Source organism: Lissotriton helveticus, chromosome 9, assembly GCF_964261635.1.
Source record: "Lissotriton helveticus chromosome 9, aLisHel1.1, whole genome shotgun sequence".
Classification (NCBI taxonomy): domain Eukaryota; kingdom Metazoa; phylum Chordata; class Amphibia; order Caudata; family Salamandridae; genus Lissotriton; species Lissotriton helveticus.
The window spans coordinates 627,578,820-627,597,773 of NC_136070.1; the positions used below are offsets into that span (position 1 = coordinate 627,578,820).

The 18,954-nt window shown below is 41.7% G+C and overlaps 1 protein-coding gene across 2 annotated transcripts in view; it reads left to right on the top strand.

The window, feature by feature from the left end:
• Window positions 1-16,535, top strand: part of LOC144781709 (cytochrome P450 2F3-like) — a 970,074-nt gene extending 953,539 nt beyond the window's left edge. For both annotated transcript variants that reach the window (XM_078660683.1, XM_078660684.1), the window contains one exon: window positions 16,108-16,535. In XM_078660683.1, coding sequence (XP_078516809.1) covers window positions 16,108-16,289 — 182 coding nt within the window. In that variant the 3' untranslated portion in view covers window positions 16,290-16,535. The remainder of the gene's footprint in view (window positions 1-16,107) is intronic.
• Window positions 16,536-18,954: the final 2,419 nt, after the last annotated feature.

An 18,954-nucleotide genomic window follows, 5' to 3' on the forward strand; every position in this document is an offset into this window, starting at 1 on the left:
GGCGACGTCGGTTGAGAGGGTGTCCAGGAGGTTCCAGATCTCCACGGTGTGTCTGTGTATGGAGCGCACGTTGAGGAGGCTACATCCTAGGGCGTCAGTTGAATTGCCGGTCGGGGCAGTGGTTAAGGTCTTGTGGCAGTGGCAGCAGGAGAACTGCCCGTGGGTCTTGTTCAGCGTGGACTGCTGGCAGTTGTTTTCTTCCGGAGTTGAGTGCGAAGAGGGTGGCGGAGATCCAGGGTCCCTGGCGCAGGTCGCGGTCGGGTCAAGATAAACAAGATATTATAATCAGTTTAATGTAAGTTAGATTTATACAATAATTCTGTAACTCAGACTATGTACAAACATGTTGAGATGCTCTAGCTTACCTGTGATGATTTATAGCATGCAAGAAATATCTTTCTGCTGATCTTTGTTCTTTACTTTAAAAAAAATTATCGAAACAATCAAAATCCTCCTCATGTTTTTTTGTTGCCTTTACTGCAGATGTAATTTTACTATGTGACCGTCTATTTACCCTGGTTGACTCTAACATCTGTTTTCCTGATGTCACAATACAACTTTAGTAACATTTTGTTTTTGTGTGCTTTTATAAAAAATATTGCATGCTCCCATGTATTGTATTGTGATAAAGGTTATTAAGCAATATTTCAAAGTCTTTTGAGTTAGGTTTCACGGTGCTGTACATCACAGGACTAATACAACTATGTTAAACATCGTACTACAGCAAAAAACGGTATACCTATAAGCATTTATAACACATACAAAAACAAGAAACAGCAGAAAAATATACAAAAAAACAGGTAATAGATTCAGCATGCGCTTCAGCAACAACACTCCCACAAAAAATGTAGCTTTGCAGCTTTGGTAAAACAACTAACTCAGTGTATTGACGGAGCTAAGAGAATTTGGCAGTGGATTTCACAAACGCTCCCGCTTGCTTTTGGAACCACCTGGAAATGCACAATATTGGATCCAGTTCTGATTGAGGAGTGCTTACATATCTAGTAAAGATAAATCGCATGGCAGTGCATACTAAAATCACTACTGGGAGTTTTGCTGAAATTGCAAATCATCCGCTTCAATGGCAGCAGATTCAGAAGGGGAGCGTTTTTAAAACCCCATACATTATGAATGCAATCCTCAATCATTAGGACAAAGTGTTAGCAAAGATATCCTCCAAATATACCAATGGCCACTTCTTAAGATTAGGCCTGGGCAACATTTTTATTACGCAGGAGGAATCAGAGTAATCCCAGTAATTGCACATTATGCTTGTGATGCGACATTACTGAAATCACACAATTACGCCAGCTTGAGTAATGAAGAGTAATTTGGTGGAAAAATTCTACTTCAGTAAGAACGAACTAAGGGCAGATGCAGGTATCCAAATACTGGTCAGTAACGGCCAAAAATACCGATTTTCGGCCGTTACGGACCGGTATTTGGATACTGAGATGTAGGGCATCTCAAAATACAGATTCAGTAATTTTACCGAATCGGTAAATTTACCGATTCAGTAAAATGACTGATTCGGTAAAATTACTGATTCGGTAAAATTACCGAATCTGTATTTTGAGATGTAGGTGGCACTGTAAACAGTGCCACAGGGCTTTAAGGATTCGTTATTTACCACCAACTATTAGTTGGTGGTAAATAACGAACACCTGTGTATATGCAAATCTGTGCATGCACACCTGTGCCATGTGACAGACATACATGCCCTTAGGGCATGTAGGTGTGCCAAATGGCACACAAGCACTAATCAGGGGTGCAACAGGGTGCCAAAGTGACACCCTGCCACCCTTGACTTTTTCGGTATTTACCGATTCGGTAATTGACATTCATTCCTATGGGCCTGGAGGCCCATAGGAATGAATGGCAATTACCGAATCAGTAAATACCGATTCGGTAATTACCGAATCTTACCGATTTGGTAAAAAATTTCGAATTATTACCTACATCTAATTTACCGATTCTAAAATACAGAATCGGTCAAATTTGGTATTTTAGAATCGGTAAAAAAGATTTACCTACATCTAGCCCTAAGAGAGCCCAGGGGGCTGCTGGCTTCTGCTATTCATGTCCTACAGCACTTAGTGCTATTTTTTTTAACGCAAACAGAATCCTCAGTCCCATTTTGGATGTGATGATGCATTCTTCACTAAGAAAATAGCTCTAAATGCTGGATTGTGGTTCTCACATAAATACACACATAATTACAAGTAATTTTGGGGCAATTATGAATAATTTATACTAGAGAGAATTACACTAGTTATGCCCACCTCTATGTAAGAGCAGGCTCATTTCGGTTGTTTACTGTCCGGGTTTCAAATGTAATAAGTGGAATAATTTACCTTTTGATATGTGTTGACAATTGTTGCATCCTCCTCAGCCCAGGAGCATGGAAAATATACACAACACACACAGAGTTCGTAACTGTTTTCTGTATTCAGAAGTGTACAACATTCAACTGAATTTCTCATTGTCTCCTAACCGTTAATAACCACACCTTATAATCTCCCCAAATGACTATGTAATCCTGTCATTGAGTCCGCCCAGAACCACAGGGTCCTGGTGCTCACAGTCCTAATACACTGCATCTCCTCACTTGTTAAATAAAAATGTGTAAACAATAGTAGCATTTTATACTTCTTTGATAAGCCATCTAGGCACTGTTCGGCCAGATCTTGTGGTACGAGGTTGTTGCAATGCACACTGAGTGGACATTGAGGGTACATGAGATGATGTTTGATCGGGGGCCGTCAGGTGAGGCCACCCCATCTGGGATTACAGAGGCTGATGGATGTCTAGATAGATGTCTGAAATGTGACGAATCCCTTGTGATGGATTTTCCAGGACGTTATGCCGTTATCATATGTCCCTTGTGCATCACAAATCTCAGAGGCTCACCAGCAAACAGAGGATCTGTTTTCCAATTTGGTTTTGTTTAACAACAACCCAGTTACCTTTGTCAAAGACAAGTTCCTGAGTTCCCCGATGTTGATCAGCATATGTCTTCATTTGACATTTCCGAGAAGTGTCAGAGTTAAAACCGCATCAGCACTCTGAGTTCGTTCAGTGATCCACTGTGGTAGCTTGGCTCTTACAGCTCTCCCAAGCAGCAAGATGGCAGGACTCTCACCAATGGTGGAGTGAGGAGTCATATGATAGACATGGAGGGCTTGATAAAGGCCTGACTCAGCTGAATTCCCTCTTGATGCACTTTGGATCACTTGTTTTAGGGTGCCACAAGGGTGTACTCTTTTGGTGCTTGAAATTGAGTCTAGTCAGATGCTCCTTGCTGTTGAACGGTTGACCATTATCAAATTTAAGGATGTTTGGGATGCCCCAGCCACTAAATGACATTGTCATGTGTTGTTGATGAAATTTCCTCCACCAGATGAAAACGGGAATACTCGTCAATGACTACCATGAGATGATGTCCATTCGCTAGGGGCCCAAAGAAATCAATGGCCGCTCTTTCCCACGCATGTGCAGGAGGATCAGAAATGGTTAGTGGATGCTGTGTCACTTAAGGGGAAAGGCAATTAACATAAGTGGCACTCCTTATATTCCCTCTCAACTCTCTCATTCAAATGCAGGAATCACACTCGATCTCTCTATGCTCTTTTGGTGACGACAATGTCACACTGTCCTTCTTAAGCGAGTTCAAAGATTTGCTGTCTGAGATTCTCAAATATGACAATTTGTGAGCCTCTAAACATAATGCCTTCTTTAGTGACAGGCAGTTGATCCTGCACATTCTTCAACTTTTTAAATTCAACATCATCCCTTAAAGTTAGAACGCTTTGTCTCCATGACTGCACTGAAATGATGTCTTTAAGTCCAAGCATGTCTTTACCGGCATTCGTAGCAACAATAATCTGTTCAATGGATAAGGCAGTTGGCGTGCTGGACCTTACAATGAACTTGATGTACTCTTCAGCTGTTTTTGATGTCAAGCAGTGTCGATGAAAGGGTAATCATGAGAAGTAATCTGCAGGGTTTTGGTTCTTGCCTGGCTTATGCATAATTGTATAGTCATACTCCCGTAAATGCACCTCCCCACACATCACAATGTAAGGAGGCATCTTAGTTTTTGTGTATCCGAATATGGTGATCAGTGCTTGGTGGTCTGTGACAACCGTGAAATGTTTTTCTTAAAGAAAGACATGAGGGGCGTGGCCAAGATGGCGACAAAGTGAGACACGTCTCTCCTCCGCTCCGTCCTCGCCGGGCCCAGAACCTCTTTTCGCCTCATTTATAGTGTGACCTCAACTCAGCCGGAGGTCCGGGAAACGTAGCTCGAACGAGCGCTGTTAGCTCGCTAGATGCCGCTGCCCTGGGCGATCGGAGCGTCTGAAAAGGAGACAGGACAGGGCGAGGTGTGGTCATAGGCCCGACCCCAACTACCGCAGAACTTGGCCGGCTGGAGGCGACTTCGGCAGCAGGTGTGTTCGGACAAGAGTGTGCACCACAAGGCAGGGGGCCCCCAAAATTAGGAAGGTGTAGGAGGCAGCAGATGAACGGGAGCAGCAACGAGACGGAGCCGCGTCCTGGGGCCAGAATTGCAAAATACGCAGGTACACCGCCACAGATTCCGAGACCTAGTGAGGAGACCTGCACCCCCCCCCCCTCCCGGTGCGGAGCTATTTTGAGCAAGGCAGATACCCGGGGGGGCGGAGAGGCCCCTACTGCGAAAGTGGCAAGCTTCGCGGGGACGACAAGCCTAACAGCAGTGGCGGAGAATGGTACGTTGGGCTGGGTCAAGTCCATCAGTACACCCAGAGGGCTCTGCAATTGAGAGAGCCTGGTCGCCCTTCCACAGCCACGACGGGGGACCCCTTCAGGGAGACTTGGGCATACGGAGGAACTTTGGGAGGAGGGCTGAGGATACTGTGGCTACAGGACCGGCTGTGGTGCAAGGGAGAAGAGTGTCTTCGCTTGGGGCTAAGGGAAGGCCTATTGGATGTACAGGGTACTCAACATTAGCTCAACCCCACTGACACCTCTACCCTGAGGCTGCTTGGGGAGACCCTTGTGCAGAGTGACGATGACCAAGAGGCACCAAAGGGGCCCGGATTGAGGCAGCCAGGGCATACTCCACAACTCATGCCCCAGCGGAGACTGAAGAGGGATCATGGGAGAGATCCCACGCAGTTGACCGAATCAGAGAGCCTCCCTGCCGTAAAACAAGGAGTATCCAATCAGAGTCCCCCAAGGAAACCACTAGGCCTGAGGCCAAAGAGGAGAGCTTAATCGGTGGCAGGGTTACGTGAGTGGACAGCCGGCTTGCCAGCCTTGCCCTACTCTGCAACTACGACATTAGCTTACCTACATGGAGTAAGGCGAAGACAGGAAAAACTGTGATCCCCCATCCATATATGCCATCCCGGATCAAGGACTAGAGCTCCGTAAACCAACTAGAGCCTATCACTAGGTAAGATGGCATCTAGAAGAGGGAAGTAGGGGGGCTCTATAAAAGACCTGTTTGCTAAATCTGCGGGCCCGCAGGAAAGCAAGACTAAAGGGGGGAAAAGTAGAGCCACCTCTCTGACACAAGATAAACTGGAGGGCCCTGTTACCCGCTCATATTTAGAAACCCTATTTTCAGGATTCAAAGACGATCGACAAACACTCAAGTGGGACTTAGCGAGTGAACTACACACAGTTCGTAAAGAGATAATGGACATTGGTCAGAGAGTAGATGACCTAGAGGAACAGGGCACATCGAGATGACGAAGAGATCCAAAACTACAGCAGGAAGTTATTAGATTATCGGAGCAGCAGCTAGATCTTAAAACTCAAGAGGAAGATTTGGAAAACCGCTCCCAAAGAAATAACATCCGCATTAGGGGAGCTCCCAGAAATGCAGAAGGGGAGAATATTGAGTGTTACGTGACTGAACTTTTTACACATGTTTTAGGTGGCACCCTGCACCGCCCATTCTCCTGGATAGAACACACAGAGTTAGGAGCTTGAACCCAGGGAGGGCACAGACTCTGGATATATTCACCTGAGTACATAACTTTCAGCTTAAAGAAACTATTTTGAAAAAGACCCGTGAACAAACTGACATTCAATTTAAAGGTCATACTGTCCACCTATATCAAGATCTCACAGTTTCGACTCTTGAAGCCAAAAGGAGGTCCCGCCAATCACCAGCTTCCTTTGGGATCAGAACATACCCTATCCGTGGGGTCAGCCCCTTCCGTCTGATCTTCAAGTGGCCGGGCCAACTTCAGCAGTTCCGCTCCCTCACAGAGACAGCAGCACTTGTTCAGATAAAACTTCTGGACAATCCCAGACCGGGAGTTTACCTGAGTCTTCAGAGTCGTGACAATAGAGAGCCTTGGAGGAAAGTTCCTGAGGGAGGCAGAAGATCCTGCCCAGATCCCGCAACAATGGCATCTGAGCAGAAGGCGCTCCTGGCCAAACTGATGGAAGACACCAAAACAATGAACCAGCCTAAGGTGACATAGCGGACACAGTAAGGGGGCCGGGGGGGCTGGGACAGAGCGGAGGGCACTTGTATATACCACTCTACCCCCTCCTATAGACTCTTCTGCTGGAACAGGGATGGCGCTTTGGACGCTGTCCCCAACACAGAGACTTTGGTTTATAATGGGTTCATTCTTGGGGTTTGTTCTAATAGGATTAGTTTTGGGGGGTGTTAGCGGGTGCCTGCTATTTAAATGGGTTGGACTTACATCACTCAGTTCCTATATATTTTCTAGAACAGAAGGTACGGAAGGGAAACTTGCCAAGTGAAATACAGGGCCTGTAGACACATATACATAAGATGACAGGTTTGCAACTTTTGTAGGTGGTCACACTCAATGTTAAAGGGTTAAATAGCCTGACGAAGAGGAAGTCAATCCTTTCTTACCTTGAGAACTCAACAGCAGACATATGTCTTTTGCAGGAAACACATCTACTCGAGGAGACTGGCATAGACTTAAGAGTAGAGCATTTCCCCAACAGTATTTCTCCTCCCTACATCAGAAGACAGCAGGGGTTGCCATATTGTTCTCTCAAACATTTCAGGGGAAGGTGGGCACAAGAGTGGCAGAGATCAAGGGCCGTCTCCTGGGATATTGCATCCAAATTGGCACAACCACACTTTTGATAGGAACTATGTATGCTCCTAATGAAAGGCAGGAACAATTAATTCAGGCTGCTTTCAAAGGGGCACTGGTGTCCCAGGACACCGGGATCCTGTTGGTAGGGGACCTCGGCACAGAGGCAGGGAGTGACACGGGCGCTTAGTGAGGTAGGTGCCCGGTGGTTACAGGAGGTCAGTATTAGAAATCTCTGGCAAGAGTTAAATCCGGACAGAAGAGACTACTCATTTTATTCACATGCACACAAATCATATTATCGATTGGATCACTTTTTGGGCAGCAGGGAAGTCCAGCGGGCACTGCACGCAATAGAAATAGAGCCCAGATCCCTCTCTAATCATTCTGCAGTCCGGATGGAGCTATCCCTCCAACCCCAGCAGAGAGTCCCCCAAGTTTGGCTTCGCCGTCCAGAGACAGTCAAACAGATAGGGGAAACAATAGCGGAATACTTAGAATTCAACAACTTCCCTGAGGGGACCGCCACAATGGTTTGGGATGCCTTGAAGGCAGTAACTAGGGGGGGCTTAATTGCTATCTCGGCAGCTGACAATAAGGCCAGACGATAGAAGCGAGAAGAGCTCCAGACACAGGTACGGGAGCTGAAACGCATCCATCACCGCGCTGGGGCTCCTAGGGTGTGGAGGCAGCTAGAGGTAGCAAGGAAGCAATTAGTGGGGCTGGATTTAGATCATGCAGAATATTCACTCGTAAGCCAGAAACATACATATTACCTTGGAGGGAATAAGTGAGGAAGGGTATTAGCTTCTAAATTAAGGGAGCAATGCCAAACTAGTACAGTAGAGGAACTGGAAACTAAGACAGGAGGGAGACTAAATGAAATGAGGAAATAGCAGAAAGATTTGGAAACTTCTATAAGAACTTATACACTGCTCAGGACATCCCCCCTATCTCGATTGGCGACTACCTAGAGACAACTACAGAGCAAGCAACGAGGCTCGATCGCCCCCTTCAATTTGAAGAAGTCATAACTGCTATATCACAATTGAAACCCAAAAAGTCCCCATCTCCAGCGGGTTCTCGTTATATTTTACAAGACATATTGCTCTGCGTTGGCCCCGTTGCTTATTAAAGTTTTTAATGCAATCGTCAATGCAAATACACTCCCTCCATCAATGCTTCAGGCCTCCATTACCGTGATACCAAAAAAAGGCACGGATTGGGCACTGTTTGAGTCTTACAGACCCATCTCCCTAAACATATATACAACTCCATCAATGCTTGGTGCTCAATGTAATACAGGGGTAAGAACAATTCCACAATTATGTTGACGCAAAGCTAATGACAAATAGAAGAAAATGGAGTGGACAGAGAAACCCCTTGCCCATTGAGAAAATGTTGTGCTTTTTAATTCATTCAAAAACCCAGTGCATAACCTCTTCACCATGATCCCAGCCATCATGCGGATATGCTGCCAGCGCTGCTCCCAAACGAGTACAAATAAAAACATGTAAGAGCTTGTGATGAACAGTTCTTTTCACCAGAATAAATCATGCAGCATGATTAAAAGTATCAAAGTATCCCCAGACCAATGTGACGTCAACACCATTTGTGCAATCCTGCTTACTTGTCTAACTATTACGGAACTCAGCTTCAAGCTGTATAAACATCGACCATACATCTCTACGTTCATTCACCAATGCTGTAACAATGTAAGAAAACCGCAAGTTGTTCAACAACATATGTTGATTGGGCACCGCGTTTTATAAGAACGGTCAAGAATGACAAGCTTTAATGATGATGACAATCAAGATGCACTGAACACTGTTTTTTTTAAATTAATTGAATGCTGTTCAATAGGCAACCATTACTGTTTATGTTAAATGGATTTCATGATAGAAATTAAATACATTTATATAAGTTACTGAAAAGTTCACAGGCTGGAATTTGTTTTAAATTTGTGGTTCAATTGGAATTAGTAGTTTAGTCATTTTTTTTACTGTGAAGCCAGGTATCAGGGGAAGTGTCACTTGTGGTCATGTTCTAGTTATTGTGGAGGTTGGCTACCTCCTCCTGGCAGCACGCATATGTGAATAAACTTGATAATTATTGATTTCGAATTGTAAAACAGGTGTGTGCAGCACTGCATTAATATTTTAGATTTCTCAGCCACTGTAGCTGCAGCACCCCAGGTTATAAAATGTCTTTTGAACGAGGCTGCTATATTTTTCAGGTGTCAAGGAGTGAGTTTGGTGTTTGCCTCAGGGAATATCTCACTCCTCTGCAAACGATTTTTGCATATAAACCAACTTGAAATAATTCAACGGACCCATGGCTGTAGCTTACTCCATCAAATATGTCAGAGTTTATTAGTCGCTTTAACATGCTGGAATTTTAATGTATAATAACTGTCTGTGTATCAAACAAGACGATTAATGCTCAATTCCGTGGTGCCCTGCTCCATATTTGCAAGGCAGTGCTATGCCCCTTTGCCTGGCTTAACCCCACCTTGTAAATATAGTCCTCCTCGATGCAGTTTTCTATGACGAAGGGGAATGCAATGGCGGTTGCTTTGGGCGTTCCCAAGCAACACCCATTGCTTTTTGACACTGTTCCATATTTACAATGATCTGCAAATGTGAGGCAGCGGCACAAACGTACGCCCCCCCCCCCCGGGGGCGGCATGAGTGGTGCACAAGGAGAAATACTTTTATTTCTCCTACTTTTTTGTTCTTTCTATGTGTGCTGCATAGCACACATGGAAGGAGCAAAACGCCATCGATTATTGTTTTTGTGCACTATGGGGCAAGGGTGCCTATGCTGGAGCTTGGCTGCTTTTTTTGCACTGGTACAGGGGGAGTACAGGAAAGTGCCATATTGTTGTAAATACAGTACATTCCTGCACATAGAAAATGACTCACCTCGGTGCAGCAAAACTGATTGTGGCACCGTGCTGCGCCATTTTCCTTGTAAATATGCCCCCAGGTGTTTTAGTCAAATTAGTTAAATGGAGGCAAAACAAGACTACAACGACCAGAATGCATCAGGCTATCACACAAACAATCTGACTGATAACAGTGTGCATAATGCCAAAAGGAGGTGCTCAACCTAACTTAAGATCACTACTTCTTTCTTACTTACTCAGGGGCATATCATCAAGGGCAGTATCGCCGCTTTAGCGGCACTTTTTGCAGCCAAAGCGGTGATAATATTATCGTCCTATTAACAAGGTGGCGCTAACATGCATCAGCGCATGTTGGTAGCCGATTTTCAAACCCTATGCAGCTTAGCGATATACATCGCTAATGAGATGCAAAGTAGGCGTTCCCTAACAAAACTACATTAAAAATATCGCTATCTGCCCTTTGCAGTATTTACAAGCCCACCGAGGACACCCATAGCAATATTAAAAGTCGCGCTAACCGTGGTTATCACCGGTAATTAACGTCTATATTTTTCATTTCATCAATCTTTATTTGGGCACTTTGTGGCCATAAAAGATGCATAAAACCAAAAGTAAATTTCACAGTTGAGGAAAAACAGTTTACATGATGTCGGATGGGGTTTGCAGGAATACATAAAATCCATAAATTAGTTAAGAAGGCATGCATAAAACATTTACTTAAGAACAATTGTACATAACCAGTTATCTGAATCCAAGGAGCAAATCATTATTATACAATCAATAAGAGATCAGAAGAACCTTGTTCACCACAAATAAATATCCACAGACCTAACCATTTATAAATCCAATCCCAATTTTTTACGGGTATAACATACTGACAATAAAAATCTGCTTATACAATAAACAACCAATTGTCTGGAATCCGTTTTGATAATCCTATATGCTTCAACATAGGAGCGTACACCCATGGCATTACACAGTGGTTTAATCCATCTTTTTCTTGCTAATAAATATGCATTACAAAAGAACAGGATGTGATTATCATCCTCCTTTGGACTGGACGGACAACACATACACCTCACGCTTTTTGGAGACCCCACCGTCAGAGACCAACTGGCTAACATTACGTTAGTTTTAAGTATTCCATTTCTGAATTTCAGATATAGGCTTTTTGCCAGGGGTGGTTGGACCTCGTCTAAAAAGTCCTCAAAATATGGGGAGTCCTTGAATGCCAAGAAACTCCTTGTAATGGTACCGCCTCTATGGCTATTTGGGAGATTGTATGCTATGTACGCCCAGAATTTTATTTTGACTGTTTTTTCGCAGCTGAGTGTAAGACATTGGGGTTCCTCCCAAAAATGAGACAGCCCAATTCTACTAAGCCATGTTTGAACGTGTTTCAGCCAGGGGTTCGAATTGTAAAGATCCAGACTCTTAAGTTCGAGGAGACAATCTTTATAGTCTCCAAGTTCTGGTGTGCACCAGAGTCTCACCCAGTAAGAAAGTGGAAGTAATATCTATGCCCCAACTACAGGTGATGCTTCTTTTTGGTCTTCCCTATCCCCTCACATCACCCATTATTATGAAGACAATTTTATTTTGGCGGGAGATTGCAATGAGGTTTTTGATCCTTTTTTAGATAGGAATTCTGTCACTACTTACAATGCCCACAAATCACATAAATCTTTCACGGCACTCATACATCAATTCAAACTTATTGACGCCTGGAGGTTGTGTAATCCTACCTTGAAAGAATATTCTTTTTATTCTCCACCACATCAGACACAATCTCGACTTGATTATTTCTTTATCTCACATCATCTTTCTCAATCTCTCTTTGCATCTGACATAGGTTCCATTTTGATATCGGATCACGCACCAGTCTCCATTCATCTCGACATTTTACAGAAGCCAGCTCTAACCAAGAAATGGCGTTTTAATAATTCTCTCCTTCTTGACTCCGATTTTGTTTCACTCTTTACTACCTTTTTTCATGATTTTTTCCTACATAATGAGTCTTCTGAGGTATCTTTTCCTGTAGTATGGGATGCCTTTAAGGCATCTGCTAGGGATTTCATTATTGGTTTTGTTTCTCGCAAACGTAAGAAAGCTGAGCAAATCAATACTGAACTCTTCCATAGGATCAAGAATCTAGAACACTCATATTTTGCTTCTAAATCTTCTGATTGCCTACACGAGCTCATAGCTACTAAGTTGCAATTTAATAAGGATACCACAAACAATGCTCATAACTACCTATTGCGTTCTAGTGCTAAATTTTATGGAGGCCAAAATAAAGCTGGCAAACTATTGGCTAATTATTTGAAAATTAAAAAGAATAAGACCAATATAGATAGTATTTATGATCGGCATTCTGTCTTAAAACACACAGATGAAGACATCTTAACGAAATTTCTTCATTTTTACAAATTACTATATTCCTCAGAAACAACCTCCTCACCACAGGATATTTCTCAATTACTCTCTGTCATTCATTCTCCTTTCACAACTCCCCCTGATTTTTCTCCATTAGAGGCACATGTGACTCAAAAAGAACTCCTTAGTGCTTTGAAGACTCTCAAAAAAGATAAGGCTCCTGGTCCGGATGGTTTTACTGTAGAATTCTTTCTTCACTTCTCAGCTTTACTTATTCCAAAATTAACTTCTCTTATTTCTTCTTTTCTTGACTCTGGTTCTTCCTCCGGTTCTTTCTCTGACGCTCTTATTTGTATTCTCCCCAAACCAGGTAAAGATCCACAGTATTGTAAAAATTATAGACCCATTTCTTTGGTAAATATTGATTACAAATTTTTTTCCAAATCCTTGGCGCTTCGTTTAGAATCTTTCTTACCAGATTTATTAGGGAAGGAGCAGTCTGGCTTTGTTAAGGGTAGATTTCTTTCAGATAATACTAGATTGTTCTTTGACATTCTTTCCAAGACTTCGCACTCCTCTCATCCTCTTGCTGCCATTGCCTTGGATGCGGAAAAGGCTTCTGATAGAGTCGAGTGGTCGTATCTTTTTCAAAAGCTGAAATGGTTCGGATTTGGTCCACGTATCTCAACCCTCATTTCTCTTTTATATTCTCACCCCAGAGCTGCTATTGCAGCGAATGGTGGCATTTCTTCTTATTTCCCCCTTGCTAGAGGGGTGCGTCAAGGTTGTCCTCTCTCTCCTTTATTGTTTAATCTTGCCCTAGAATCCTTTCTTTTGCGAATCCGCCAAAATGATGCCATAAAGGGTTTTACGTTTCATCAATCCACAATCAAAATGGCTGCGTATGCAGACGATGTCTTATTATTTTTGTCTGAACCCACAATGTCCCTACCTGTTTTTTTAAATGAAGTCAATTCATTTGCCTTTGTTTCAGGTTACAAATTAAACAAAGATAAATGTGAAATTTTACCTCTTACCAAATTTACTTATAAATCTGATTTCATTTCTTCCGGCTTTACGTGGAATCCGAATTGCATCAAGTATTTGGGACTTCATTTCACCCCCACTCTTTCAGGTATGGTTTCCCGATGTATGGATGTTTGCATTAAAAAGTTGACAGATCTTACCACTAAATGGCACCCCTTATATCTTTCTTGGTGGGGTAGGCTGGATACGATCAAGATGATGCTTTCCCCCTTGGTCTTATTTATGATTTCCAACATTCCTTTTTCTATTCCTTTATTCCATTTCAAGAAAATTAACTCCATCTTGTCTTCATTTTTATGGGGTCGCAAGAAGGCTTGTATGTCTTTATCTAAGTTAACAAGACCAAAGGAGGAGGGTGGGGTGAATTTTCCAAATTTTTCTTTATATCATAAATCATTTTTATTAAACCAAGCTTCTAGATGGCTCGATGTTTCTCCTAATTTTTCTCCCCTATGGACAACACTGGAATTGGAATACATTTCTCCCTTCTCTTTCCTAGAATACCTCTCTTTTTCTCGTTCACCACAATCTATTTCTACTCCAATTCTCAAATACACCTTAAAAATTCTACCGCCTCCTTTAATCTCTTCCTTTCATGATCAAACCATATGGCACAACTCTTCGATTTTAATAAATAATAAGCCTTTCTTCTGGAAGTCATGGAGAAATCGTGGTCTTATATGGGTACGTCAATTATTGCATCAATCATGTATTCTCCCATTTTCAGTTGTTGCAGAATCCTTCCGTCTCCCTTCTTCCTTGCGCACCAATTATCTCCGATTAACACAAGCACTTCAATCTGCATTTGATTTGCATATCCGGTTACCCTCTACATCACTTCGGGAGTCTCCTAGCATATCTCAACTACGAACTTTACTTACTAAAGGATCCAGGGCGTCAAAAATATACTCTTTCCTACACGCTCCAACATCACCACGCACCAAGACAAAGGTGGAGGAGGCATGGGAAGTTGACATGGGCCTTTCATGGCCTATAGATCTTTGGGATAGAATATGGGTCAAATTACGAAAATCATCTAGGGCTGCAAACACCATTCAAACTTTATTTTTCATCTATAATAGACTCCTACTTTCCCCATTAACACTTAGTAAAAGATACCCTGCCCTATCTCACGCTTGTTGGTCCTGCTCAACTCCTCAGGCGGATCTACTACACATGCTTTTCAATTGCAATCTGGTTCACCGGTTTTGGGTTCAGGTTTGGTCTCAAATTAATAAAAAAAATTCCACTACCCATCCGTTTCATATATCCCATATTTTCTAGGTAGTATTTCACCTATCTGGAACCCTTACAATCCCGATATAAAAATAATTGACTTACTTCTTTCAGTAGCCTTTCAGCAGATTACAGAAGCTTGGAAAGACTCCACTAAACTCTCTTATCAGGCTTGGTGGTATGCTGTGTGCTATAATCATAGATTAGATACAACATATGTTTATCCACCTGTTTTAGCCCCAAAACGAAAGCAGTTATGGGATCCGGTTACTTCATTTTTTGATTCTTGTGCCCTTCGTTCTCTGCCTAAATCTCCCTTTCAACAAGAAGTTGCTAAACCTCCTTGAGTTCCTCTTTTCTTATTATCTTTTTTCTTTTTCATAATACTCACAAAATTGCTATGTTGTTTACTATTATATTTCGAAGTAATGTATTACTCTTTATCTCCTAGCTGGTATTTCTCTTTTTTTCTTTTTGTATTTATCTCGTATGAACTGTTTTTCTTATCTAATTTTTGATTTTTGATTCTCGTTCTCATGTATTTCATTTATTATTTCTGTATCAATTTTATGCATTCATGTATTTAAATTGTTTATATGACTTTTTCAAAACTTTCAATGAAGCTTATTTTGAACTGGAAAAAAAAAAAAAAAAAAGAAAGTGGAAGTAAAATGGCAAAATGATCTGTACGTTTTGTACTTAGGTCTAACAATAACGGTAAAAGTGGGGTACGTTTGGGTAGTCTTAAAATACTTCTATACAACTTGTTTTCACTCTTTGCAAATAAATTCCCAGCTTTTGGGCCCCAAATTTCTGCGCCATATAAAGCTGCAGACTGGGCCTTAAATTTAAACACTTCTAATGCTGGTGAAATTAATTTGCTAAGACTCGCCCCATGTTTTTTTAAAATTGGTAAGGAGTTCTGGGTTAAAATAGTTTTGCTTTTTTCAATTTCAAATAACGTCTATATAAATACTGAATAACCTATCTTTGACCTGGGAGGTGGATTGACCTGCTAAATCCACATCTCCCTATCACTAAGGATTCCTCTATCACTGCTGGATTATTTCTGGATTCCCAGCGATAATCCTGCATTTGGCGGCTATCGCCGTATTTTACATCGCCGTGGAGATAAGCGTTGTAAATAACGCGATATCCCTGTGATCTAATTCGGCGATAGCCGACATTAAACAAAAGCGCACTAAGTGCGCTCTGCGATATTTATCGCAGTTCGTTGCTGATATGCCCCTCAATCTTTACTCCACCCTTCGCTTTATGCTGAATTAACTACACTGATTAAGTTCACCATAAGCACTTAAGGTTGTGCCCCAATATTAATTGAACACAATTGTTCAGGATTTCTGAAGTGCCACATACCATGTCACACATCTCTCTTTAGGCCAGTTTCCTGCTACATCACTGAATAAAATGTGCATTGTTTTTCTTTTCCTGTTTACTTAGGGAAGCGGATCTGCCCTGGAGAGAGTCTGGCCAACATGGAGCTATTTCTGTATTTCACCACCATCATGCAGAACTTCACTTTCAAGCCCCTGATGACCCCAGAGGAAATTGACATCCAACCAGTAGGCAGTGGACTCGGAAATGTGCCAATCTCTTACAAGTGCTGCATCGTTCCTCGCTGATGAAGACGTGTGTCCGTCTTTCAAATCTTTAATCAAGAGACTGTCTTTTTTTCTGTCATTGATTTGCTTCACTTACATGGAGCAGTATGCAGTAAAGGTAGATCTCAGAGAAGCTAGGCAAAAGCCAAAGCCATGTAGTTTAAATGTTTTGCTAATCTGTGACAGTGATGATATATTTTCTTGACACGATTGCAAAAAAATGCAGAGTTGGTATGGCTAAGAATAAACTTTCTATTCGTTTTCTGATTAAGGAGTGGATTTCTAGTTATAAATGCATCCCAAGTGCAGAGTTTGCTGCTTGATAAAATTGCAGGTTAAGATAACCAGTTTACAGGTATCTCAGATAGTGGTGGTGTCTCTAGGTTGGCCATTAGTTTTCCATACTCAACATGGCATAAAATATACTCATTATATCATGCTATGGCGAAGGTGCCACCTCAGAGAATACAGGGCTGAATACCTTGAAACAATGACATAAGGTAACAACAATGAGGTATATCACACTGAAGTACATGAACAAAATAAGTGTAAACACAGGAAATGAAATAGTTCAAGATATGTTGATGTAGACTCTGAATCATATTAGTGTGAACTCTCCTGGATCACCCAGACCAGCTCTGTAGGGATTGTTTTTATTTGGGACAGAAAAGCTGCCTACAACACACTATTGTTTATTATTCTTAAGGGTACACTTGTTAACATTTAGGACTGAGACTTCTTTTCGAAACCGTGCATGATATAATCCCCAGGAGGGATTAGGGTGACCCCGTCACTTCTAGTCATTACTGACAATGTCTACTCCAGAACCTTTCACCATCACCAACAAATCATTTTTTCAGGTGTGTTGGTCCAGTTAGTTTAATAGAAGCCCAAAAACACGAGGAGACCCAGAATGCACTAGGCTATCACTCATCACTCTAGGACTAGAAACAGAGTGGAGAAGGGGATCACCAAAGGAGGGATATGGAAATGGATAGAAGGCTGCACCATTGAAACCATTGATGGAGTACACTACAAATATTCTGGTGCAACAGTGCAATAACATATATACAATTATCAAACCCTTTTTGATAGACAATGCATTGTAGTACTCAACTCACAATATAATTCATAATGGTGCCTCCTATTCGGCCAACATCCTCTTGCATAAAACTGTGTGTGCCTATGCGGGGATGATAATCAGTAGCAAAACAGTCCTTCAGTGTTGTAGTCGGTAGGAACACCAGGGCACTAAATGCTTGCCTTTATACGCAGTCCCTTACTTTATTTCCAATCTAGGTTTTCTTGTGTCAACTCGGACAATATGCACGTTAGCAGAGAATTGAAAAAATGTTTGTCATCCAACATAGTTGACCGGTCGAGAAGATGAGGAGCTACAATGAGCCAAAGACAACCCTGATTATTACTAAACTATTGTTCTGGGGGGTGGGCGGGGGGGGGGGCTGACTCACACCGCTTTGGTCAGAAATGTATAATTCAATCTGGCATTCTTTTTCTGATTTGAAAAGATATCAAATTGCTCAAGAACATTTCTGTTACATGAATTATCATCACTGAATTAGTAATAAGTTGTTATTACAAAGATTCACTTCTTGCATCAACAGCCTGATCAGTAGATCCCTTCAGTCACTGTATTCCATTTCAGAAGGAGGCCATCCTTAAATATGCTGGGCAGCTTTGTAAATGTCACCAATACTTATGGAGAGTGTGTTTGTGTGTACTGATTGCCATTTAAGTGAGGTGACTTCAAAATGCCATTTCTATGCCTACTATAAAATAATTCATAACCCACGAAATATTTCACCATTATGATTGCACAATGAAGAATATAATTCCTAGGCAATATATAATCACAGTAACACAAATACAGTACAATAAATGAGTTCAAAGGGAGACTTATATATATCAAAAGCAATAATTTTTAATCATAAAAAACAAATACCATTATGATTGCATGCACACCTACAGAGGGCATGAGGTGTATATGCACATATCAGGGATAGCATGCTAATAGGATAATTACACTGATAGATAGATGGGCATGGGTAATTGAATATAGTGGCAGTCAAGTAATCATACATTTTGGGTGAGTTTTACGAAGAAGAAAGATAATGTGTATTATTTTATGTTAAGGATTTCAGAGGGTAAAGATTGTGGTAAGAACAAGTTATGTCATTACTGAACTTTCTACCAGACAATTTAGGAAGCACTCTGTCCAGACATTGCACCAATTAGCTGTACATCATGATGTTCTCCATTTGTTTGATTAGGAGACAGGATTGGATAGTAAACCCAGTTTCATGCATAGGTGGGATGTTAATATCCCACCAGTACTGCAGCAAATCTCTTTGAATAGTTGCTAAGCCATAATGGAATCTGTGTATAGTATCTTGCAGACAAGGAATGCCTTGAAAGAAAACGGCTATTACTATATACGGCTGTCTCTGAAAAGAAAATGCTGTTCCTTTAATCAAGGTCTAAGTAAATCCACATTATTTTCTTCATTAAATATATATTGTAGTCTTGCATTCTCGTACTTAAGCAGAAATTACTTTTCTGTGTGTGTCTCATTCTTTTTAAAAAGTGGAAAATATAATCCAAAAAATGAGAAAAGTAGGGCATTATGAAGAAAGAAAGCAAGGGGAAAACATTACCGGTTTCAAAA